Source organism: Gadus chalcogrammus, chromosome 16 (genome assembly GCF_026213295.1).
Source record: "Gadus chalcogrammus isolate NIFS_2021 chromosome 16, NIFS_Gcha_1.0, whole genome shotgun sequence".
NCBI classification, from domain to species: Eukaryota; Metazoa; Chordata; class Actinopteri; order Gadiformes; family Gadidae; genus Gadus; species Gadus chalcogrammus.
This window is the reverse complement of record NC_079427.1, coordinates 24,314,240-24,338,848: the sequence shown is the minus strand read 5'-3', so window position 1 is coordinate 24,338,848 and position 24,609 is coordinate 24,314,240. Positions and strand designations below refer to the sequence as shown.

General features: G+C 43.4%; 3 protein-coding genes across 3 annotated transcripts; all 3 read left to right on the top strand.

Annotated features, from left to right (window-relative positions):
• Positions 1 to 2,756: 2,756 nt before the first annotated feature.
• On the top strand, positions 2,757 to 12,875 carry LOC130406051 (aldehyde dehydrogenase family 3 member A2-like). The gene is made up of 11 exons (XM_056611418.1): positions 2,757 to 2,902; positions 3,368 to 3,529; positions 5,618 to 5,849; positions 7,711 to 7,796; positions 7,996 to 8,204; positions 8,579 to 8,696; positions 9,057 to 9,198; positions 9,536 to 9,702; positions 10,119 to 10,218; positions 11,200 to 11,438; positions 12,427 to 12,875. Exons 2-11 carry the CDS (start codon positions 3,368 to 3,370, stop codon positions 12,439 to 12,441), a joined length of 1,470 nt encoding a protein of 489 aa, XP_056467393.1. The 5' UTR covers positions 2,757 to 2,902; the 3' UTR covers positions 12,442 to 12,875.
• Positions 12,876 to 13,189: 314 nt separating this feature from the next.
• LOC130406050 (aldehyde dehydrogenase, dimeric NADP-preferring-like) lies at positions 13,190 to 19,504 on the top strand. Its single transcript, XM_056611417.1, has 10 exons — positions 13,190 to 13,466; positions 13,858 to 14,049; positions 14,482 to 14,713; positions 15,432 to 15,517; positions 15,786 to 15,994; positions 16,424 to 16,541; positions 16,675 to 16,816; positions 17,168 to 17,334; positions 18,137 to 18,236; positions 18,684 to 19,504. Exons 2-10 carry the CDS (start codon positions 13,894 to 13,896, stop codon positions 18,995 to 18,997), a joined length of 1,524 nt encoding a protein of 507 aa, XP_056467392.1. The 5' UTR covers positions 13,190 to 13,466; positions 13,858 to 13,893; the 3' UTR covers positions 18,998 to 19,504.
• A 3,231-nt stretch (positions 19,505 to 22,735) lies between these two features.
• Positions 22,736 to 23,951, top strand: LOC130406259 (zona pellucida sperm-binding protein 3-like). The gene is made up of 2 exons (XM_056611735.1): positions 22,736 to 23,277; positions 23,374 to 23,951. Exons 1-2 carry the CDS (start codon positions 22,819 to 22,821, stop codon positions 23,521 to 23,523), a joined length of 609 nt encoding a protein of 202 aa, XP_056467710.1. The 5' UTR covers positions 22,736 to 22,818; the 3' UTR covers positions 23,524 to 23,951.
• Positions 23,952 to 24,609: the final 658 nt, after the last annotated feature.

Sequence of the window (24,609 nt, the reverse complement as noted above, 5' to 3'; positions counted from 1 at the left end):
AGGGAGGTGGGAGATGGGAGGTGGGAGATGAGAGGTGGCGTGGTATGGCACGTGCACTGAGCTACTCACCCCCCGCCCCAACCCCCGACTTATATAGTGGAGCAAAAGTGGGTCAGCGCTGCACACAACAAACACAAGAAGCCAAAAAGGGAAGAGAGTGAGTTTTAAGCCACAAGAGAGGAGGATAAGGAAGGATGAGAGAGGTAGAGGGGGAGAGAGAGAGAGAGAGAGAGAGAGAGAGAGAGAGAGAGAGAGAGAGAGAGAGAGAGAGAGAGAGAGAGAGAGAGAGAGAGAGAGAGAGAGAGAGAGAGAGAGAGAGAGAGAGAGAGGCAGAGAAAGAGATAGGGAGAGGAAATAGGAAGAAACAGAGACATTGGAGAGAGTATCGGTTATAGTTATGGTCATCTAGCAGTAGGTTAAGATCCTCTGTACTGACAATTGCCACATTAAATGTTCCTGGCACAATACATGACCCCATCATTCTGATATGAGTGAGATGCTACAGATGTCCTCAGAGTCCACCACTGCCACAATCATTGCAGTTAATTATGTTCAACGGAGCTCAATGCCACATTTTTTGGTGATGGTGATGCAATGCTGAATTAAATTGCCACTTCATCATCTTGCGTGGATCGGCATCTGGCATAACGCAGACCTGTGTGACACAGCACGTGCATTTCAAGACAGTTCTAACCGATGAGCTCCTTGAAGTTCAGCAATAGATTTCGCCCGCTTAATTTCAGGACTGAGGACGGCTCAAACCTGGAGCCTGACCTCACCGGGTCTGATGGAAACATCAGGAACGTCCACAGCTCGCCCCTCCCCACCCCGCTAAAACCGTATAAAGTGTAAAAGATCTTTTTTTATGTCTGATGCCGGGGATGCCGGCATGGTCTCCGGTGCGGGGGCTCATCGCCAACATCAAACGACTGGATGAGAGTGTGCCAACCGGCTGCTGCAGATGGTCACACTCAAAGCGGGACAGTATAATGAGCAGCAGGTCTGGAGGTGCATTTGTAGTCTGGGCAGGGCAGGCCGCGAAAACCAACAGACTGCCGCACAGACACAAGGCGATAGCAACATGCAGCATCTTACATAAACGATGGATACGTATGCAAACGCATGAATGCGTGTCGGGGCATGCAAGTGGAAGTAGAGAAGGAACCATGGGGAGAAAAAAAGGAGTAGGGAAAAAAAGAAGCTCTGACACACTTGACAACTAGAGTGTGTGCACACACGTGCGCACATACACTCTCCTTCCAGCTCTGCCCCAGCGCATGCAGTCAGAATACGAGATCAGAGTTGAAACAGCATACAGCTACCTCATATCCCTTTGACATCGTTGGGAGACTGCGGATTTTTCACTCCTGGGTATAAAATGTGTTTCAGGGTTAATGGGTTCATGAGAGTGCAGTAAAGAGAAGTCGACTGCTGCCACCTAGTGAGTATGCAAGGTCATTAAAATAAATATGTAACGAGAATGGTTCAAGATCTTGCTCTTTTTCGATAATATTTTATCTTTTTTGCTAAAACATTATTCATGAGTAACAGCTGATTTTATACAGTAGCACCATCTTGGGTGCAAACCACTAATATTTATACCCGAGAGAAAATAGTGCATTCAAAGGCTTGTCTACTTCATAAAGAAATAATTGCATTAACTCTGGTTTGTTGGTAATATTTCATGAGAATTTAATCAGCCTACTATTGTGGAAGTTTGTTTAGAATTGAATGATTCAGTCAAAATTTCTGATTTTAATAAGCGTGTTTTATTCATTTTGTGTTTCTTCCAAATTTGACCCAAATATGGTTCCTATTTATGCTTTTTATTCACATAAAAATGTGCATACATATAAAGATTAACATTTTATGAAAAAGGCAAAACTATTTTAGACCATTTAGATCATGACATCCTTATTAACAGACTGTAGAAGTTTTCTGGCCTCTCTGGTTTAATTTTAGATTGGTTACGGACTTATATTCTGAGACCTGTATTGTTCAGTCTCTATATGCTGCCCAACCCAGTCTCACCAATATGCGTACAGATCGCACGGTTTGACACTTTCAAAATGCGTGCAGTACATACGCCAAATGACCATTTCGCGTGCATATGATACGCAAAACCCAGCATTAACTACTGTGGAGGGCGGATACGTCCATTTCGCATGCATGATACTATATTTCAACCTGACTTTACACTACAGCACTTTCTGCAGGAAATGCATTTTCCTTATAGCGTTTTATGGCGATTCCATAGGCCGTCGCTAGATGCCAGTAATGTACATGCAGTTGCGTTAGAGAAGTGGGTCCATAACAATTTAAGCCAATAATAACTTAAGTGTACCAAATTGTGTGCCTCCCAATGAGGCATTAGAGTAAATCAAAATTCAACATTTTGATTAATAAGGAAGTTGCATATAATCAGGTTACAATTTGTCCACGCCACTGGAAGCCACCGGGCTTAGACATGATCATTATCTGTAGCTTTATCCTGGACAACAGCAATACAATTACCGGTATCTTACATGTGTATGCACTGTACACACAGTATTTACAATATTTGGAGGACGTGTGCAAAAAGGTGAAAAGGCGAGTCCAGTGGGATTTCTCTCTTGCCAATAACGCTCAATCTGAACCCCCATTCCGGGCGTCCAGCGTGGGACGGGGTCAGGTCAGCTTGCCGCGCCCCATGGGTGAATCAGGCGTCCAGAGTGGGACGGGGTCAGGTCAGCTAGCCACGCCCCGTGAATGACGTAGGCGGAAGTAACGCGCCCCCCTGAGCTCATCCAAACAAACAGCGACGCTGCTCACATTGCAGGGATTGGGTTTTGGTTTGGGACAAAAACAATACAGCTCTGTATTGCAATTCTATTATTTCAATATACAGGACGGAATAATCAAGGTAATCACTGCAGTCGGCTAATTATTCGTGAATGTATACACGTAGAAACTGTCTTTTTTAGGAATGCAGTAAGTTACTTACATCACCTAGTGTAACAATTGCGTTAGCTAGTCTGTCAAGCTAGCGTGTAGTCAAATATAATTCATCTAAAAGAAAAACGCATTTGACGTTTAGAATATTTAACTTTAGTACTCATGTAAGCCTACTACTCCTGCAAGTACCATAATGGGACAAGAGAAGATGAGGATGAAATTGAGCTTCAATATGCATCATAACAACTTTCCTCTAAAGTCATGTCTTCATAAAGCAGATACTTCATGATCCAGATCCATCACTATAGAGTAGCCAACAAGCTGCAAACATTGAGGATATAAAACCCAACAAAAACCGAAAGTTCACAATAAAAATAATGATAATATGATATATGATCATAATAACGATGAATGATGCACCTTTGTTCCCCAGATGTCCAGAGAGCAGTCATTGGTGCAGCGGGCCAGGAAGGCCTTCCAGACTGGGAAGAGCAAACCTCTGGAATACCGTCTGCACCAGCTCAGGTGTCTGCACCGCTTCATCACCGAGAGACGCAGGGACATAGCAGACGCCCTCAAGAAGGATCTGTGCAAGGTGGGCCGTGTTCCTAACCACAGGACACACTAAACAATTGCCAAAGGCTTAAAAATAATACACTTTTTTAAAAGAGTGCTGATTTATTCGGGATTATCTGTGCAATGCATTTGTAGAAAATGATGTGCTCTGACATTCAAAATTCACAACTGAGAAGCATTTTTATAACTTTAAAGGTCATCAATCACAGTCAGACACTCGTCTCAATTTTGGCTTTACGATTAGACATACACTTCTGCACTCCTGAGCATAGAGGCACATTGCACTGTTTTGTAGTCCTGCAAACAGCCTGAACATTTGACAGCATTCTTCAGAATAAGAATGTGACCTCACTTTAGATCTGTGAGCTGGGCAGAGCCAATTTTTGCTGATCTGGTTCTAGAGGTAAAAAACAATTCCTACTTCATGGGAAAGATGACTACTAGGCCCAAGGAGCATTTTCATCAAAATGGACCAATATCCAAAATCAAATTGTTTTTTACCCATCCTGGTTCCAAGGTATTCTCTCTCGTCAGAAGACATGGAACAGGGCGCTCCAAATTCGTTATTGGTGAGAGCAACTTCCGAGCATTCTCTTGCTCAATTAACAATCTTGGATTGCATTTGTAAAATAGAATTAAAGCCTGCATAATTCGGTTTCTTTACTCCGTTTTAGATCATAACAAAAATAGATTTCTTGCAAGACAATGCAAGCAAAAATAAGTTTTCTGTTGAGCTTTGGTAACTGTGTACAAGGGATTTTACATTATTATTGACATTTTGTAGAATAAAGGATTTAGCTTTTAATCAGGATTAGGCAAGATTCAGCTCAACTGAAATGGGATGGCAACCGCTGAGTGGGACTGTTGTTTAACCAGAAGCTCCAAAGGTCAAGCCTGATTGGTTATCATTTAAGACAAAAGGTTAAACTAGCTTGGGAACCAGAGGAATCTGCAAGCTCATGTTTGATTTGCTCTAGCAGATGCATCTGGCCCCACTCCCATTCAGACAGAAGTAAAGCATATATAGTCTGAGTCTTGCCAATCACAAACATTTATCTTACATGGGCCAGCCAGGTTAGATATTATTACTGTACAGACGGACTCTGTAGAGGCATTTTTGTAACCAACCAAGATGGCTACCCATAATGTGGATTGGTATGTTTGGTAGCTCAGTGCTACGTCACATTTCTTTTGACTGGTTTTAAGGCTATCCAAATGCATCCAGAGGTTCCCTACTACTAGGTCTGGTGAGGTCAAGCTACTGATAAGAACCTGTACTCAATGGTGAGCCAAAGACATAGCATTCCTCTAAGTAAAAGGAGTCCTATTCAAAACAAAAATTGGAGTGGGAGGATTCCTAATTCACATTTCTCCCACACCTTGTGTAGGCCTACATGTAGTTCCTTCCATTGGTTTGAAAATGCCCCTGTTACAGATCATCACAATTATATCATATTATGTGTATTGCAATAATCTCTGAAGCCACTAAATGCTGTACTGGTGTAGTAGCACTGTTTGTTCTTTAAGGCCACATTTTTCCATAATATCAACCTGCAGGGGTAACAATGTTGTTAAGTATGTCGAATTAAATATATAGCACCTTCAAAGGAACAAGTCACATAGTTGTTTACAACATTAGAATAAATACAATATAACACAATTTGTCTGCTTCATATATATATATATATATATATATATATATGTATTGTGGTAACCCGGCACGGTGAGCGAACCACCACCTCCCGAAACAGGACACAACTTTGCTGGGCAAAAGCCAAAAGGCATGTTTAATCCAAAATCAAACAAAGTCTCATACTTTAAATAATGTAGCAACGAAAAAACCTGGGAGGAATCAACGGTCCTATCCCCCGTGGGTGGAATCCCGTCACCCACAAGGACCAGTCTCTCCGTACAGGAGCTCCAGGGCTGGGAGATCCCCGAATGAGTGGAGAAGCAGGCTATTTAAGCCCTGCTTCTCCACCTGTTCCTCAGGTGCTCTGCATGTTCTTAATTGGCCCGGGCAGAGTTGCGACAATATATACATAGAGAGGAGCGGTAACCTGCACTTTACTACATGATAACACGTTAGGGCCCTTCCTCCCTCTAGAGTGACAATGGCACTGAGCTGTTCGAGACGATGTCGTTGGAGGGAGAGATCAACCTGGCAGTGGAGCGGCTGGCGGAGTGGGCAGCCCCCAAGCCCGTAGAGAAGAACCTTCTCACCATAGCAGACGAGGTGTACATCCAGCCAGAGCCCCTGGGAGTGGTGCTGATCATAGGGGCCTGGAACTACCCCTGGGCCATCACCCTCCAGCCCCTAGTGGGGGCCATCGCCGCTGGTGAGGCCCTCACTGTTGTGACATGCTGGCTCCATGCATGCAACATGAACCGGGGAGACCACGCTATTTTCACAATAATAAGTAATTTATTATATAATAAACATAACAATAAGAAGTGTGGTGCAAGTCAGTATAAATGTAAGTAACCAAAAAGGTAATGTAAATATCAGTCCATGTGAATACAAAGGAAGACAAAGGAAAGCCAATGCTGGGAGGAGGGAGAAGCCACGTCTGCTGTCTGGGCAGGCTCTTTATACTGCCACCGGTCCATCCCACACCTGCCGACAATCTCCTAATCAGGAGGGAGAGAAACACAGGCATACACAGCAGGGGCGGGGTCAAAGACCCAACTGGGTCGTCACATCCCCCCCCTTAAAACAGAAGCCCACCTAAATGGGATTCTGTTCCAAAGAACCAACCACATAAAATAATCGATCAAAATAAAAACAATAACCCATCAATCCAAAACATCAAAACCCAACTACCACCAGTTATCTCCCCCCAAGACTGTCCCGGACAGCAAAACCGGGCCCGGTTTTGCTGTCCCACAGCAAAACCGGGCCCGGAAAAGCACTTTAAGAGGGACAGGGGAGGAGAGAAATAACCCCATGCCTATATGTATGAAATCAACCACCTACTCCATCAACTCCGGAGCGCGGGACAAAGCATCTGCCATAACGTTGTCCACGCCCCGTATGTGGCGAATCTGAATATTGTAGGGCTGCAAAAACAACGCCCAACGCATCAGGCGCTGATTCGGATTCTGCAATGAGTGGAGAAAGGTTAACGGATTGTGATCCGAAAACACCACCACCGGAAGAACACCCCCCCCAACATACACATCGAAATGCTGAAGCGACCATACCAGGGCCAGGGCTTCTTTCTCGATTGTGGAATAATTTAACTGGTGACGATTAAACTTTCTCGAAAAATAACAGACAGGACGGTCTATGTCCTGCTCATCCGTTTGCAACAGCACTGCCCCTGCACCAACCTGGCTGGCATCCACCTGAATCTTAAACGGATGGTCAAGCCGGGGAGCCGCCAGGACAGGTGCCGTGCTGAGCAACAATCTAGCATGATCAAAAGCACTTTTGCACTCGTCAGTCCAGACAAACTGAACCTTTCCCTTCAACAAATTTGTGAGTGGGGCAACCACCGAAGAAAAATTAGAACAAAAACTCCTGTAGTATCCCACCATGCCCAAAAACCGCATCAACTCCTTTTTTGTTGAGGGAGGTGGGAAATTGTCTATGGCCATCACCTTGGCCCGCACTGGCCTCACCTCTCCTTGCCCAACCACCTTTCCCAGGTAGACCACCGTCGCCTGGGCAAATTCACACTTCGCCAAATTCGTCACACTGTCCACTAGTCATTAAAGGACAATCTATTTATTTAACTTCTATTCAGTTTTGATTCCACTACATTCAGTGGATCAAACTATGTGGTGGGATAGAAAATGGATGCTGGTTCGTTAGGAGTATGTTGTTGCACCAATGATTCAGCTAAAGGGGTCAGACAAATCACAATGTTAGATAATATGATCAAAATGGTATCAAAATCATGAAAGGGTTCATGAGTGTGCAAGGTTAAGAGGCTTCATAACAGCAATAGACTGGAAACATAAATATTAACATGAAAAAATGAGTTTCATCCATTATTAATGATCCATGTGTTATTCTTTTTTTTTCTTTAGGTTTTCAAGGGTTACACTCAATAAAAGCTGTATTAGCATAATATCCACTATTTGTATACATTTTTGCTGAGGCTTCACATCAATTCCTCCTTGATCAATAACATATGCACTACGCCTTTAAGTACTACTAATGCCTCTCTTACTCCCTCTTTCTGTGTATGACAGGTAATGCAGCTGTGATAAAGCCATCAGAGGTCAGTTTCCACTCTGCGAAGGTCATGGAGGAACTGCTACCCCTCTACCTGGACAGAGTAGGAACAAGCTACCTTAACACTAACAACAGCAATTGGATGTCATTTTAATTCATAATTGAAAATGGGTTTTAAAGGTACCCCTTCAATGCAGTGTAAACGGTGCTCGTTGCCATGCATCTTCATTGCATGTATGGACACCACTTTGGTCTTTAATGGCTAACCCCTCTCCCCGCCCTCTCCCCACTCCCCCCACTAGGACCTGTATCCAGTGGTGACCGGCGGCGTGTCGGAGACTCAGGAGCTCCTGAAGCAGCGCTTTGACCACGTCTTCTACACCGGGAGCGGCTCGGTGGGCCGTCTGGTGATGGAGGCGGCGTCCCGCCACCTCACCCCCGTCACCCTGGAGCTGGGAGGGAAGAGCCCCTGCTACATCGACAAGGACTGTGACCTCAGAGTCGCCTGCCGGTAACATCAATCAAAGTCCCCACATTGAATCACAGCATCTTTAACTCAGCAAAGACAATTCAAGGTGCTGTAGGTAAGATTGGAGACTTGTAATGAGAGGGAGAGAGAGAGCAGAAAAGAGTGTAAGAGAACAAGATTTTGAACTAAAAAACCAAGTAAACGTCTCCTAAGTTTCTCACAGGCAGGTGCAGTTTAACCAAATACTGATCGTTTCACAGCTCATTTCACTCAAAAATAGCTAGGATATCTGCCATTCCTAACAAGTTAAAATCAAATAGTAGCTCTTAAAACTTATCTGCCAAATCTTTTTGTAAGTAGGCATGCACGGCGCAGACCTTTTTAAGGTTTGTTTTTGGTGATTTCTTGTGTTACAGCCGAATAACATGGGGGAAATTTGTTAACTGTGGTCAGACCTGCATCGCCCCGGACTACGTCCTGTGTGAACCCAGCATCCAGAGCAGAGTGGTGGAGGAAATGAGGAAGTGCATCAAGGTCATTCACTCAAATCGATGTGTTGTTAACACCACCATGTGTAGTCAGTGTTTGTCATGATCTCCATTGTCTTGGTAGATCTCCTCCATCTTGGCGCTTGTGTTTACAGCTATTTGTGTAATTAATGTATCAGTAGTTGTGTGCTATGTGTTTATGTTCATGTTTATATCCTGTGTTATTTTTTGCCAGGAAAAGCTTAATTTTTTTAGGCAATAAGGCATTAAAATTAAATAACCCTTATAAAAGTAGCAGACTATAAACCTAGGCCTCTTAGGCCTTGAACAATGCTTTTGCCACAAATGATCCCTGGCTCACTTCATGCCAGCTTTAATGAATCCAAGCCTTTTCCACAATCCACAGGAGTTTTATACAGACGATCCAAAGACCTTTGAGGACTATGGCCGCATTGTCAACCAGCGACACTTCAAACGGGTCATGGCACTCATGGAGGGCAACACCATTGCTATCGGTGGAGAAAGTGATGAGACCGAGTGCTATATAGGTATTTGGTTATCTCGTTTTTAGCCATTAGTTTAATCACTTAGAAACACACTGACGTGCGTTTGAAATTGGTGACTATCCATAACAACTCAGTCTAGTGATGAGCTTACATAATTTGATGTCCAGTTGTTATAATACAGCCCAATTAGCATTTGTCTTTCAAATGCAATGACTACATGATTATATCGTTCAATATCTCTCGTTGTTTTTGAAATCGTTGATAAATGCTACCACAATAAATTAGCAAATCTGCAGGATTTACGATAGGCTGTGGTTTTAGAAAAGCCCAAGTATTGGTCTTCTATGCTTGCTAAGATCTTCTATGACGTGCCGCCCAGCTCCCACCATCTTGCGGGACGTGAAGGTGGAGTCCAAGGTGATGCAGGAGGAGATCTTTGGGCCGGTGTTGCCCATCATCACCGTGAGCGGCGTGGATGAGGCCATCCAGTTCATCAACGAGAGGGAGAAGCCCTTGGCCCTCTACATCTTCTCCCATGACAAAAAGGTCAACATCTGTTTTGTCTTTTGTCTTGTATGTCCTTTTGAGAGACTTGATTATAATTTTGAGAGTAATAGCCCAAATTCAAAACTTGGATTTAGATTGAAAGAAACTACAGCATTTGTTTGTTTGTGGGCATGTTGTATGCGCTTACCTGGGTAGGATAATTCAAAGAGACAGCTATGGGAGTTGCTAGACACTCGGGTAATGGATGTAAATGGTTTGCCAACTGCCCAATTTCCGAGCGCGTATTCAGTGCGAGAGTAGGCGAGTTTTACAAAGTAATCATGGCTGCTTTACATCCCGAAATCGACAATGTCAACAATTAATCTGGACTATTCAAACCGGCCAAATCCATGAAGAATTCTTCTGTGTTTTATTGTTTGTTTAACTTGTGTTGTCACTCTTGTTGCTTCGTTTAGCTGATCAAAAGGGTGATAGCGGAGACCTCCAGCGGGGGGGTGCTGGCCAACGACTGCCTAGTTCACTTTACCATCAGCGCATTGCCTTTTGGAGGAGTCGGTTAGTATTTGCTGTATACGGTGATACCCCGAGCATAAACATGTTACCATCAAAAACAGATGATTTATTGATCTATCAACGTCAATTGATTATGAGACGGTATAGACCCTTCAGACAAGCAGCCGTACTCTGGAAAGTTTCCAAGGATTTCCTGCATGTGTCTTGTGTGAATGGGAACCGGGATGGATAATCTAGGAAATCGGCAGCAGCACTTTGAAGCTAATGACCTAGAAACATATCCAGATCATTGCGGAATGACCGAAAGCAGCTTCTTTTGTTTACAAACCAGCTCCTTTTTCAAGAATTGCTGAATCCGAAATATTGTCATTCTCTCAGTCTGCAAGTTTTATAGTGACCGAGATCCTTAAGTGTTGCATTACCGCAACCTGTTGGACTTTCAGTTTTCCCCATCCATTCCTTAATATCTATGCCATGTGTGAAAGGTTGTAAGACTCAAACCTTCCATAACGTCGCTGCAAGTGTGACTTGTAAAAATCACCAGCACAGCCTGAAAGCTTATCCCACTCATCTACAGTGAAGTATGTTTGAAAGGGATTGAGTGTCTCTGACTCTAAAATGTCAGAATTGTATTTTTTGGGAAAACACTGAAATTTGTCTATCTGTCGTCATACTTTAAATCACGAGATGCCAGATTTGCTGCTGTTATAATTCGGTTTGCACCCATTGTCTTTCACCCATTGCCTTTTGAGTGTGAAAATGTGTAAACACCAACACGACACTCTTGTTAATTCAACTTGTGAATCAGTTGAATCTCATGTGATTAAGCTGTTGCATGAGGTACATTGAATGATGACTCTGGGAGTGTTGATCACTTAATTCTCTGGGAATTAATCAAATAACCGAATTGACCTAGGGGGTTCAAATCATTTCCTTTATCTAGTTATGATCAGTTTATTATTGTACAAAAACCGACACCATTGTAAAAAAATGTTGCAATGTCTTTTTTCATTTTTTTTTCAGGCAACAGCGGTATGGGCCGGTACCATGGCCAGCACAGCTTCAACCAGCTCAGCCACATGCGCAGCTGCCTCATCAAGAAGCTGAACATGGAGGGGGTGAACAGCATGCGCTACCCACCGCACACCTCCAAGAAGCTGAGCTGGGCTCGCTTCTTCATCCTCAAGCAGATCAACGTGGGCAGGCTGCGCCGCCTGGCCATGCTCACCGTGTTCAGCGCCTTGGCTGCCTTCGTCGTGCAGGTACAGCACAGCCACGCCATGTGTTTCTCAGCCCTGTTGGCGACCGAACCGATGCTAAGTGATTTCATAAGGGCCTGCCTCGCAGAAGACAAGGGTGCATTTTACTCACTCAAAGGAAGTACAAGAAGTCAAACAAACAATTATAAAGTATGATGGACTGCAGCGTAACTTTGTCTGTTCTAATCTATTTGGATGATTGGATGTAGCTACAAGCTATCCTAAAATGACTGAATAATCATTATAAACCATACTGATGATCCCAAATAGTTATTATGAATCATCATCTCAGATGCATAAGGCCAGTAAATGCATATGCACGTTTTCAGTATATTGAGTTTTAACTGGAATAAACTTTGGTCATAAAAGGCATGTTTACATTGCATAAAGAGATCATGACATGCATGATATGTGGTTAAAATATGTTTACACATTTGATTTGAAAAGTGTCGTTCGTCCAGCACAAACATATTAAACCACAGTGAATTTAAATGGGGGAGCATCAATTAGCTCTAAATTAAAAAATAGAATAAGTCTGACAATGTGATTTCCATAGCGATGAAAATCCCATTCCCGAACCCTGGCAGTCAGAGTGAATAGGCTGTGTCTCTGTTGATGTTGTGTGGCCTTTTAAATACATTGTCCCTTGGAGTCAGATAAGAGTGTACCTCCCAACACCCACAATGCTGCAGTCTTGTGCTCTGGCACAAGACTGGCATTGTCCCTTGCAAACAATGTGTGGTGTTGTCCTGGACATCTAACCACAAAATGCTCTGTGATCAGTCACCCTTTTGATTACCCAGCATGCCTCACTCGTGCCTGCTTAATAGGGCTATTGTTTTTTGTCTGGGATTTACCTTTTTTCGTCAACATCTACACTGTTGTCCGAATGAGATCCGTTTTGATAATGGCTGGTAACACAAGTACCACTAGAAAATTTTCTAAATCTAATTCACGTCTTCGGTTGTGTCACGTCACCTCTTTCCTACAGCGGTTCCTGCGATGAGCTGGCCCAACACTAGGCAGACAGTCCTTCAGGCCTTGGTTAGACCCTGTATTGGTGCCAAGGACGAACAGACCACTCTGGACATCAGCGACATCATCATGCAATGTCCTCATACGTTTGGTTCAGGAGACTCGTGGTTAGCAAGAGCCCCTCCTCCTTCGAGTGGATGTAAATGTAGTTTATTTAATACTTTTCATTGTGAAATATCCTGCCGTTTAACCTTTAATTAACCTGGCAATATACAATTTAATTTGAAGATGTTGTAAAGGTAACTGACACTAAACTGTACCTCCCTGTCCTAACTATGCTAATGAAATGTTCAGACTGGTCAGTAAAACTGCACAAATATATTCACTCTCAGCAATATAATGTATAATAAATTCCTATTTTCTGATTAAATATTATCATGTAATAAAAACGTTTGTATGTCTTAGCTTTTTGTGAGAGGGCCTACACAATAGTTATTTGAGTACTGCCACTATACTGGTTATGCCTACTTATTAACAAACTCAAGGTTGGTGCAGTTATTACGGTTTATGATTCTTAAGATATTATGATCGGGAGCCTACCTTATAGACCAGATGTAAAATGCTGACCTTCATGACTAACTATCTTGCCAAACATTAGAGAAAAGACAGCTATTTTTATGTGGAATTATCTAAAGTTAAAGGTCTAGTGGGGGGGGTATTTGGAACAGGGGCGGCTAAAAAGGGGAGGGGGGCTCGATAAGTGATGCATTATCTTGGCTGAGCATTGTGCAGCTTTTATCTGCCTGTAAACTGAAACCAGTGCTACTTGGGGGCAGAACAGACGCTGATTGTACGGTGAGACGCCCACTCCGAGTCCACCCAGCCAGCCCGGCAGAGCGCTGCATGAAGCCCTGACTAGTTGAATGCTGGTGGAATGGAAGCGCACTACGCATGTTGTTGTGACATCTGAACTCCTGTCACACGTTGGAGGTCTCAGAAAGACCGAGTGTTGGATAGGTATTGGACATATGATACTTTGCCTGAATCTGTAACTAGGTAAGTAAGGCTACATTTTAAAAGTGTTTGACGTAGGACTATAAGTCGATATACACCTTGCACTGTTTTTTATTCTATCAATGTAATACTTGATAGAATAATAATAATAAAAAAGGATTGATAGAGTATATTACCGTAGCCTTCTTATGTCTTATTGTTTTGCTCTACTCTGTGTATTCCCTACTCCTCCCTATTTAGATTGGAAATAGTTGATTGCAAAATAGTTAAATGAACGATTCTTTCTCATCTTTCCATTGCCATGTAATTTCCTCAATTAACATAATTATTTTTAAAGTCAATATAAAAAAGAAAAACGGGAATATATCTTTACAACACTTTTATTGCATTGTAAGTACAAAGGTATGTATTATTACTATTGCTCCATCCACAGAACCTGCCTCGTACTGCAGGTGTCTCCTCGTCGACCATGGAAAGGCAGGCGGTGAAGAAGGCCCGGGAGGCCTTCCTCAGCGGCCGGACCAGGGCGCTGGAGTTCAGGCTGCAGCAGCTCACAGCCCTCCAGAAGATGATCGCAGAGAGACAGACCGAGATCGCTACAGCGTTAAAACAAGACATCAACCGGGTGGGTACTGGTAGTTCAGCAGCGCTGAAAAAAAGTTTTAAAGAGCAAGGCTAAAGCCTTTTATATTCCCTTGTGTGTGGTAAACCTGCCTTAGGCTGATGTTACATCTTGATGTCATGTTAAGCGTCTTAGAGTACCATATTAAGCGCTATATAAATTTCATTTATTATTATTATTATTATGTTTAAGATATATTTTACAAGAGGTGCTTTACGAGTATGTCGTTGTTGTCTTATGTTTAATGCATTTAATGCAAAAGCATCTTGGAATTGTCGCCCATGAGTAAATTTTGCATAATAATAAACGCAATTTATATTATTATCTGGGTTCCACATAGTCACAAAACACATATGGGGATGTAACAATGCAGCATAGAGTTGGTGGGGGGAGGGTCTCCATTTTCTAAACCTCTGGGGGGGTTGTTTCATGTAGAGCCAGTACGACACGCCGCTGTTGGAGCTCATCGGCCTGGAGAACGACATCAGCCTGGCCATCGCCAAGCTGGCGGAGTGGGCAGCCCCCCGGCCTGTAGAGAGGAACCTGCTCACCATCAGAGACGAGGTGTACATCCAGCCAGAGCCCCTGGGAGTGGTGCTGATCATAGGGGCCTGGAACTACCCCTGGGCCCTCACCCTGTCGCCCCTGGTAGGGGCCATCGCTGCTGGTAGGAAGCCTCCTTTGTACCGTCAACGTGTCGTCACAGCAGTGGTTCTTCATATTGTGTGCTGGTTGATTCACGTAAAAAATGGAGCACGGAATTGTTCGACGTTTGGAGATAAACATTTTATTGACTGATATCAAACCAACAGACACGTTGTAATATCGCTTATATTACAATGAATATTGTTTGCCCTCATCTGTGTTTCCTCAATGGTTGCACTGTTCCTGAGGGTTGATTCTCATGTGTTAGGTGGGGGTTTGTGTTCTCCATCTTTCACGTACAGTATGTGTAACTTGTTTTGTTTACATAAACATCGGCTTCTCTTGCCCATGATGCAAGCAAATACACACGCGGTGGCTGTCCTCGTCTACCCACTCCACTCGCAGTCACCCCTTGATGACCTCATTCCATTCATCCAGATGCTTTCTCTCTCTCTCTCTCTCTCTCTCTGTTTCTCTCTCTCTCTCTCTCTGTTTCTCTCTGTTTCTCTATGTCTTTTTCTGTGTCTCTCTCCATTTTCTATGTCTCTCTCTCTCTCTCTCTCTCTCTCTCTCTCTCTCTCTCTCTCTCTCTCTCTCTCTCTCTCTCTCTCTCTCTCTCTCTCTCTCTCTCTCTCTCTCTCTCTCTCTCTCTCTCTCTCTCTCTCTCTCTCTCTCTCTCTCTCTCTCTCTCTCTCTCTCTCTCTCTCTCTCTCTCTCTCTCTCTCTCTCTCTCTCTCTAGGCAATGCAGCTGTGGTGAAGCCCTCAGAGCTCAGTGAGTGCTCTTCACTGCTCCTCCGAGCTCTGCTTCCACGTTATCTGGACCAGGTGGGCACATGTGCATACTGCAGCCATTGTAGATACAACTTTCCAGGATTTGTAGATAATGCTATCAGTTATGAATCAGTTATTATGTTTAGTGCCCTACCTAATAAAACCCTTGGATCAACACGATCAATGACTATTGATCTCTTAATGAACTTTGGATTTGGAAATGATTCCCTAATCATGAATTTCCATAGTGAGTGTCAAGAGCAAGGACGAATTAAGAGATTTACAACATAAAACATCTTGTTCTGTTCCTTCCCCCCACTAGGACCTGTATCCAGTGGTGACCGGGGGCGTGTCGGAGACTCAGGAGCTCCTGAAGCAGCGCTTTGACCACGTCTTCTACACCGGGAGCGGCTCGGTGGGCCGTCTGGTGATGGAGGCGGCGTCCCGCCACCTCACCCCCGTCACCCTGGAGCTGGGAGGGAAGAGCCCCTGCTACATCGACAAGGACTGTGACCTCAGAGTCGCCTGCCGGTAATTTGCTGCTGCTGACCGTATGGACGTTTGGGGAAACATTTGTTTAAAGCTGCACTATGCAAATTAGCCAATAGCAGCCTCGAGTGGCTTGAGTTATAGCTACAGTTTTATAGAGTAATGTTCCCTTATAGATTGCCTCGTAGATGGAAACATTTTATTCTTGAGTATCTTTCTAGTTCAGCTATTTATTTATGTGGTAAATATCTGTATTAAGGGAGTTGGGGTTAGGATTGAAAATCCTGATGAAAACACTCAGTCAGCCCTCTTACCTACTTGATTGATGCATTGATTTGAGTGTCAACCTACTCTGTAAGGGTTCCTGTTGATTTGTCTGTGTTTGCCTTATGCAATCTGGATGCATTGTTGTTACTTGTCGTGTCACACTGGAAAAACAAATGCCACAGACACATGTGTGATGTTCCCCAGGCGTATTACATGGGGCAAGTTCACCAACTGTGGTCAGACCTGCATCGCCCCGGACTACATCCTATGTGAAGCCAGCATTCAGGGCAAAGTGGTGGATGGCATTCGACAGACCCTGCTGGTAGGAACACAACACATAGCAGCCATCCATCTTCGACATCATCAGACACAGAAACAGCATTGATTACGTTTTAGAAGAACTCAAGGTGTAGCCCCCAAATTTGCTTATTAACACTGTTGATTCCCAATCCTAGGAGTTCTATGGTGCAGATCCAAAGTGTTCGGCGGACTATGGGCGAATCATCAACCCGAGGCATTTCAACCGAGTGATGAATCTCATGGAGGGCTACACGGCAGTGCTCGGGGGGCAGAGCGATGCCTCCCAGCGCTACATTGGTAAGGGACCCCGGTGCAGCCTGTGTGTCATATTATATAACAATTATTATGGTGATTACTGTTAGACATTACAGAGTTACTATCATTACTACTATAACTATTCTATTTAACCTTAAAGTGTAAGCTTACCGCCTTTTTCTGATCAAAGACTTTGAAAGATGAAGGTAATTTGGGCTGAGAATTTTATTAATTTCTAAAACAGATTTTTCTAAAACAGATGTTTCCATGTATATTGGATAATCACCACGTGCTGACCGCCTGAGTGGTTCTTTATAAAACCACTTGTTTTCGGCGTATAAGACTTCGATGAGCGAACATTGATCACTTATGTGCACCCCCTTCTTCCTCCAGCTCCTACGGTGCTGAAAGACGTGCCCCCCCACTCCCGGATGATGCAGGAGGAGATCTTTGGTCCGGTGCTCCCCATAGTGACGGTGAGCGACATGGACGAGGCCATCCGCTTCGTCAACGAGCGGGAGAAGCCGCTGGCACTCTACATCTTCTGTTCAGACAAGTTGGTAAGGTGCTCTCCTGGCGTTTTTACATTCATATTTTTGCCTTCTCAGAGCCATACCGTGCCACGCTGAATTACGTTTCCACTACCAGTGTAACCGTACTGAACTGTGCCGAGCCTCGTTTGAGATGGACCGTCTCTGAGGCCAGGCCAAAGAGAGCCCGACCCGCCTCCAAAATACAATAAACAGCGCTTTCTTGTGTATAAGGAATGGTTGTTTTCAGATTAGTGATGGTCTAAAGACTGGACCATTTTTCACAGTGTTGGATCGCTGTTCTCAATGTTGTGGCAATTCCTTTGAGATATTGCTTTTGGGAAAGATGAGACTTCTTAATGAAAAAACCACACATTAGTCGAGAAAATAACCTATTTAATGTATACATACACCAGTCTCCTATCTAACAGACGCCGTTTCAAAGCGACTTTTAACAGTTTTACCCCCTCCCCACAATGCTATTGTCCTTACGCCAAAGGAGGGAGATGTTACCTGAAGGTCAGAGGCCCCTGCGTCATTTTATATATGCACAAACTCTATTTGTTTGAATATTCAATCTGAGTTTAACTAAATAGGCAATAAAGGTGTGTGTATTGTTGTGTCAATGAACCAAGACAAGCGCCTCATAATTTAAAGACACGCCTTCAAGAGGAAAGCCAAGTTGTAATGGAACTGCAAAACGGTTAGGTTGTGGTTCGTTGGCTTCAGACTACTTTCACCAAGTTATTTCATTTTTACCCATTTAATACAATTGTACAATTTGTTTTTATTGTTTCCTGTTACATGTAAAAAAAACGGTTGTCTCCCTTAGGCAGTAAAGAAAATGATAGAAGAGACCACCAGCGGAGGGGTCACGGTCAACGACGTCATGATGCACTATACGCTCAGCTCTCTCCCCTTCGGCGGCGTTGGTATGGCTATTTCCACAGAACTTAATTTATATGAGCCACGACAGACTCTGCTGTATGTGGTAACTGAAGATTAAAAAAAACACCTAAACTTTGAAAAATAATATAGTTATATTCAAATTGTACAAAAATACATAAGGAGGTTCTTTTTTTTTCACAAAAGCAATTTTACAGTGTTCCATAACAATTTAGCATGTTGCTTTTTACATGCAATCTTCAACAGACCCTTTTCACAGAGGTGTCATCTTGGGACAAACCAAGGTGGTGTCACTTATAATACTAATGATGGGTCTGGTACTGTTATGTACCAGGGCCAATGTAGTAGACTTTACTAAATGTGGGAACATTAAAGGATGTGAAAAGGGACAATTGGACTAACAAGCGGAACCAACTCTTGTTTAACCCCCATGATTCTCTCTCTCTCTCCTCTCTACCTATCTCTCCCTCCAGGTCAGAGTGGCATGGGCTCTTACCACGGCAAGCACACCTTCGACCGGTTGAGTCACATGCGGGCGTGCCTGGTGCGCTCCCTGGGCATGGAGAGCTTCAACCTGGCCCGCTATCCTCCCCAGGACCGGCAGAGGGCCCGCCGGGTCCGGATGGCCCTGCGCTCTCCCATGATTGACTTCTCTAAGAGGACCTTCGTCTGGGCCGTCGTGGCCAGCGTAGTGGCGTTCGGCCTCTTCGTCACCCTCCTGGTCATCCTCCTCATCGCGTCCGGCCTCAACTGTACCTGCTGGTATTGGCAGGGCTTTTATAATTAGGATCTTCACCTACCTCGGCCCTCTTTCCCCCTATTTTCGACATATTCTCAAAATAAATAAATTCAAAGTTGAACTGTGTTTTTATCCAACTGAGTCGATTCTAAGATCGATGGTGGACGCAGTATCGGGATGTTGGAATGTAAGTTTGAGTGTAATAGCTGCAAATGCTATGGAAGGACCTTTTTGTGCCTACATTTGTGGATAAGAAGTTGTTCATGTTTTGACACATCTTCAGGGACCTCTACAAGTTATCTGGTAAGAACATTAAAATCCCTGAATATCCCATTTCAGGGATTCCTTTGGGCAAGGACCAAATATGGGTCTTGTCTACTCTCCACTCTCCATTATTTGAAACACAGGCCGAAGTCTTTATCAATATATGAGCAACTCCGATCAATTTAGAAAGGTCACTGACGGACTTGCCTTGCATATATTTTTATGTTGGTAATAATGAATTAAAATGTCAACAACTCCTAGTTTTGCTTTTTTATCAATAAAGAGATCTATTTACACAATATCCATGTTCTCTTCCATGTAATTATTTTATTATTTTGTTCCTGGACATTTGTGACAAGTCACCTTTCTAAGAATTTACCAGAAATGAAATAAAACGTTACACATCGCACCCCATTCGCTAACTATACATTTTACCTCTGTGGGGCAGCCGTTAACCAGAGCAATTTTACTGAGATTACCATTAAAATCGGAATGTGGTGGAGTGGAATTTATTTATCGGAATTTATTTAGTCATCTATGTATTCCATCAGGGGGTATGGTCTACCTGCAGGTCCCGTGTCCCGTGTCTACCTTTTATATGCATTAGTGTGGATGCAAAACATTCCTGTTGGAATATTATTTTGTTACAAAAGTACTTAGATTGGTTATACCTAACTAGCTGAGATGCTTGCAAAAGGGCTTCATCACCTTATTCTGTCACAATTTGCATCCAAATGCAGAAGTCATCTGTAAAGAGTTCTACAGCATAAATGTAATACACATACATAGTGGCCAGGTGGCAGCACTGGGCTATTTTTAACTGTGATTCTGAACGCTTTAAATGTGTTTTGTATTTTAATAGCTTTAACATTTATATAAAATAGGCATTTTTCAAATGTATGTTTCAATAATAAAAAACAAAGTGTATGATACTATGATAAGGAATTAAATGCAAGACATTAATGTATATTCTATCGAATGTATTGAAAGTATTCACCCCTCCAGTATATCATACACGTAACATATTTTTTCGATGTCCTTATTTGAATTGCTTCTCTTCTCTCTGGCGCTGTCAGCGACTTGATGGCTACAACTCTCGGACAAAACGGAGCACACTGAATCTCTGCAATGTTTTCATGAGTTCACGACCGAGTTCAACATTTCCTTGTTCCAGGGTGGTTAAGAATGAAAGGGATAGACGGTTAGGGGAAGGTCGTGTGTGTGTGTGTGTGTGTGTGTGTGTGTGTGTGTGTGTGTGTGTGTGTACACACACACGTGTACGTATTGTCTATTCTGTGCATGTTTGACTCAAGTAGTGCAACATGTTGTTTCGAGGATGTTCTTGCAATGTATTTTATAAATGCGGACACAAATAAAGCCATTGAAATGTGTGTGATGTATATGCTAAGACATTTCCTTTAATTTCAAAGTCAAGAGCATGCAGACTGAATAAAACCCATCTCTGAACTTGGAACACGGAAACCGACTCTAGAACTTTGTTCTTAAAGAACATCAGCACATCTGGCCTTTCCTCTAGGCATAACAGAGCCTCTGCCAAAAGAAGTTGCTTCCTTCGCTTTATTGCACAACACTGGCAGTCAGTCCTTAAAAACATGTTTGCTAATCTTCTCTGAAGGGTAGAAAAATGATCCAGTCTGGTGTACGACTGTAAGCCTGGCCTGGAGGCCGTGTAGACGCTACAGCTTTCTTCATTTCTCTGGGCTTTTCCAACCTGGTTTTACAATGTCATGAGTAATTTTGTCTGCAAATATATGAGAGATTGTATCTGTGTGTGCTGGGTTGCTCTGAGATATAATAGGCCTAGTATAAATAATAAATAAGTCACAATATTATACCTTTACACCCTGACCCATTGACAGGCAAAGGCCTTGTTGGACCCTACCTGTGACCGTAACATTATGGTTTAATTTACAGACTTAAATCCATCCTGAATCAACATTGTAACTGGTATGCCATCAAATAGCTTGAAAGAATATGGTGCTGTATACTGCATTCATTTGATTTAAATAATATAGCATTTAAACTGCATTATTGGGCAGACATCTTTTTGTACATCCAGTGTGATGATAAACGGTTCTAGTCAACGGAGGTTCCTTTCCTGCATTTAGGTGCTGTTGCTATAGTAACTGCCTCCCTTCTCTCAACGCCAAAGAGATGGAGAGCAGCGGTCTGTTTTGTCCTCCCACACAAACTACTCCAATTACACAAACTACTCCAGCAACACAAACTGGCCCAGCCACACAAACTGCTTTAGCCACACACAAACACTAGCGATGGGGGGATTGTGTAAACGAGGAGAAACCCACACAGAGGCCAATATTACTTAAACATATAACCAATGTGACATCTCTTAATCGATGTCCCTTGGGCCTAAGTCTGTTTTTTCATGTTTTCTTTTTGATTGATGGAAAGCCACAACATAGTAAGTTGTTCCATCAGTCGGTCCTACATCTGGGAGAAGCGACAGTCTTCAGATGTTGACACAAAATAAATCCTGTCAGTGATACCCAGAGCTACTGGGAAAGATAACGTTATAACGTCAATGTTGCCAGATTGGGCCAGATTTCCCACCCAGCCTGGCAAAACTGTCTGCAGCGCGCTGCAGCCAGTTCATGCGGCTACTGTTTTGCCATTTAACAAGGCTGAAGGACGAGTTGGATTTCTCCATTGAAAATAATTTTGGGGTCAAGCAGCGAAGCTGCAAGACAACCATTGTTATTGTACGTTTTCCTATTAGTATGCTGCCATGGGAGTCTATGGCAGCCCATAGAACGCCATTGTCAAAAGTTGTGAAATTTGGCACACTGATTGAAGACAGTCCCATTATCCCATGAATACAATTTGTGGTCGCTAGCTCATGAGCTCTAGCGCCACCAACTGCACAAAGTTGGACATGCATTTTTAACTTTAACCCATTCATCCAATATTCACAAACAAGGTAGCCTATCATTGGAATCAAGCCGAGTTCAACTCACCTTATGACGTCATTTTGCGCCAATATGGATTTCCGCCAATCTTGGTTTATGTCAAAAACCTTAAAAATGCATCTCCTATCACAAATTTTGTCCAACATCTCGAAACTTGCCCCAGATGATGGTCAGACAGCCAATCAAATTCAACCGCGAAGGTGCCAAACAGGAAGTCCTAAGCCAATTTCTCAGCAGCCCTCGTCATATCATAGCCAAATTTGTTATATTCCGGCCCTTAGAAAGCAACTTCAATGTATTTTCATTGTGATAACCATTTGCCAAAAGCTTTCATTGTAGGTGAAATCACTGAGACGGTCATCATGTAGTAGCCACCTAACCGATTACTTCTTTCCAGCAAAATTAGTTTATGGAGTCTTATTGACCCCCACATTGCTGGTCGCAGGCAGCTATATTTTAAATTGATTAATTTAATTATTTACTCCGTTACATGCCTTGTGATTTGTAACCGATCATTAAGGACAATACACAGGTGTTGCTCATCACGCTAAACGGCGCATCTACTTATTCCTGCTGGACACCGCAGCAGCACGTGTGTGTGAATGCTTGTTGTAGCCTACCGCCGGAAGCTCGGAAGTAGTCCAGAAGTCTGCAACAATGCCGTCCAGACAGCTTCTTATCGTTTCGTTGGTCTTTGCATGCACTGGACTCCGTGATGCCAAATCCCTTAAAGAAAGAGTGGAATCCCGCATGGGAGCCGACCCTGAGAGACCCGGCTCCAGGGGGCCGCCCCACCGATATGCTGGTTCCCGACCGCCACGAGCAGTCGGACAGCTGTCATCATGGGCGTATCCCAAGGAACCGGCGGCACCTGTGGCTTCTATGAACCCCCCGATGTTTCAGCTGAGACCTCCAACGACGACCAGGGACAATTTAGCCGTGCGCTGTGGAGAGGACTCTGTGGACGTGGAGGTCAGCCAGGACCTCCAAGGGACCGGTCGCCTTGTGCAACCGGATGAGCTGACGCTGGGTGGTTGTGCAGCCACCCTGGCCGATGACTCTTCTCAAGTGCTCCTCTTTCACTCCCAGCTGCATGGGTGCAACAGTAAACTCATAGTATGCTAATGTTTTTATTCAAAGTGTTAAAGGGGTGATATGATATCATGCTTTTTCGACTTTTCCCTTCTAACTATAATCTGTATTCCCTTCTAGCTGACAAACGATAAACTTGTCTATGCCTTCAAGCTGCTCTACAAGCCCAAGTACCGAAAAGGCGTCACTATCGTGAGAACCGTGGCCGCTGCGATCGGAGTGGAGTGTCACTACTCACGACTTCAGCTGGCTTCAATTAGCCCGTTTTAGCCAGTTTTGGGTCCTTTTTTTAATAATCTGATTCTCTTAAGTGTATGTATTCAAAATAAAATGTATCTGTATTCTTAAACTGCCTCATTAATTATTTTAGGTTGACTGCTTGATATAGGCTATGCCTAATTAGTTTACATCTGTAAATGTATGTCTTTTTATTCAGAGCCAATCAATGCAGGGGCCGTTGCGGTTTGCATGAATCTGTTTACAGTAAATGTGAAGTTACTTTTCCACAACTGAGTTCTTAAAGTGGAAGACATTGGTGTCTCAATTCCTCTGAAAGGTTTACTGAATGCATTCTCCAAGTGTATGCGTGTGTCATATCAATACCAAATAATGTATAGAACATTCAGCCATCACTAATGAAATCCTACATTGTCTATTTTCCAAATATGCAAATTAATTATTAAATCAAGCTGCTGGTTCCTTTTTAAATTTGCATTTATTGAATTGTGATGCTGGTTATTCATGTACACGGCATACTTGCAAATGTTAACGTAGCTTGTGAGTTGGTCATTTGGCAACTGGGTAAGATGTTCTGAACTCCTGTCTCAATGCAGATTTGCTCTACCAAACACTAACTGTGGTTTTGACATATCCTCCATCCCCCTGATTGCAGTAGCATCAATAGTGTTTTAGCTCCAGCAGGCATGCATAGAAAAGCAGGGTCTGTCCTGGGAGCTAGCCTTGCCTCTCGAAGAGTGGATACAAAGAGGAGGATGGGGACCAAACTGCTGGCCATCATGGACAACGCCTCTCATCTGTTGGTCAGGCAGAGCAGCATATTCAGCTGGGGACTCATTCTGCCTCAGACCCCACCGAACAGCGCCGGAGGTCCTACTGCCATCAGACTTATCAATGTGTCGTTGGCCGAGCCCCCTGCCTCTGCTTCTTGCACATCACTACAACTTGCACATAGCGCCGCCACTGTACCTTATTTGTCATATCATACACCCTTTATGTACGCTAGTTTCCGTGCGCAAGCTGTGGGTGCTCATCCTCTAGTTGTAATTAAACCCATAGCAATAATGTTGAAACCCAGTCGATAATGTAACAAATTTCTGAGCGCATAATATTTTGCCT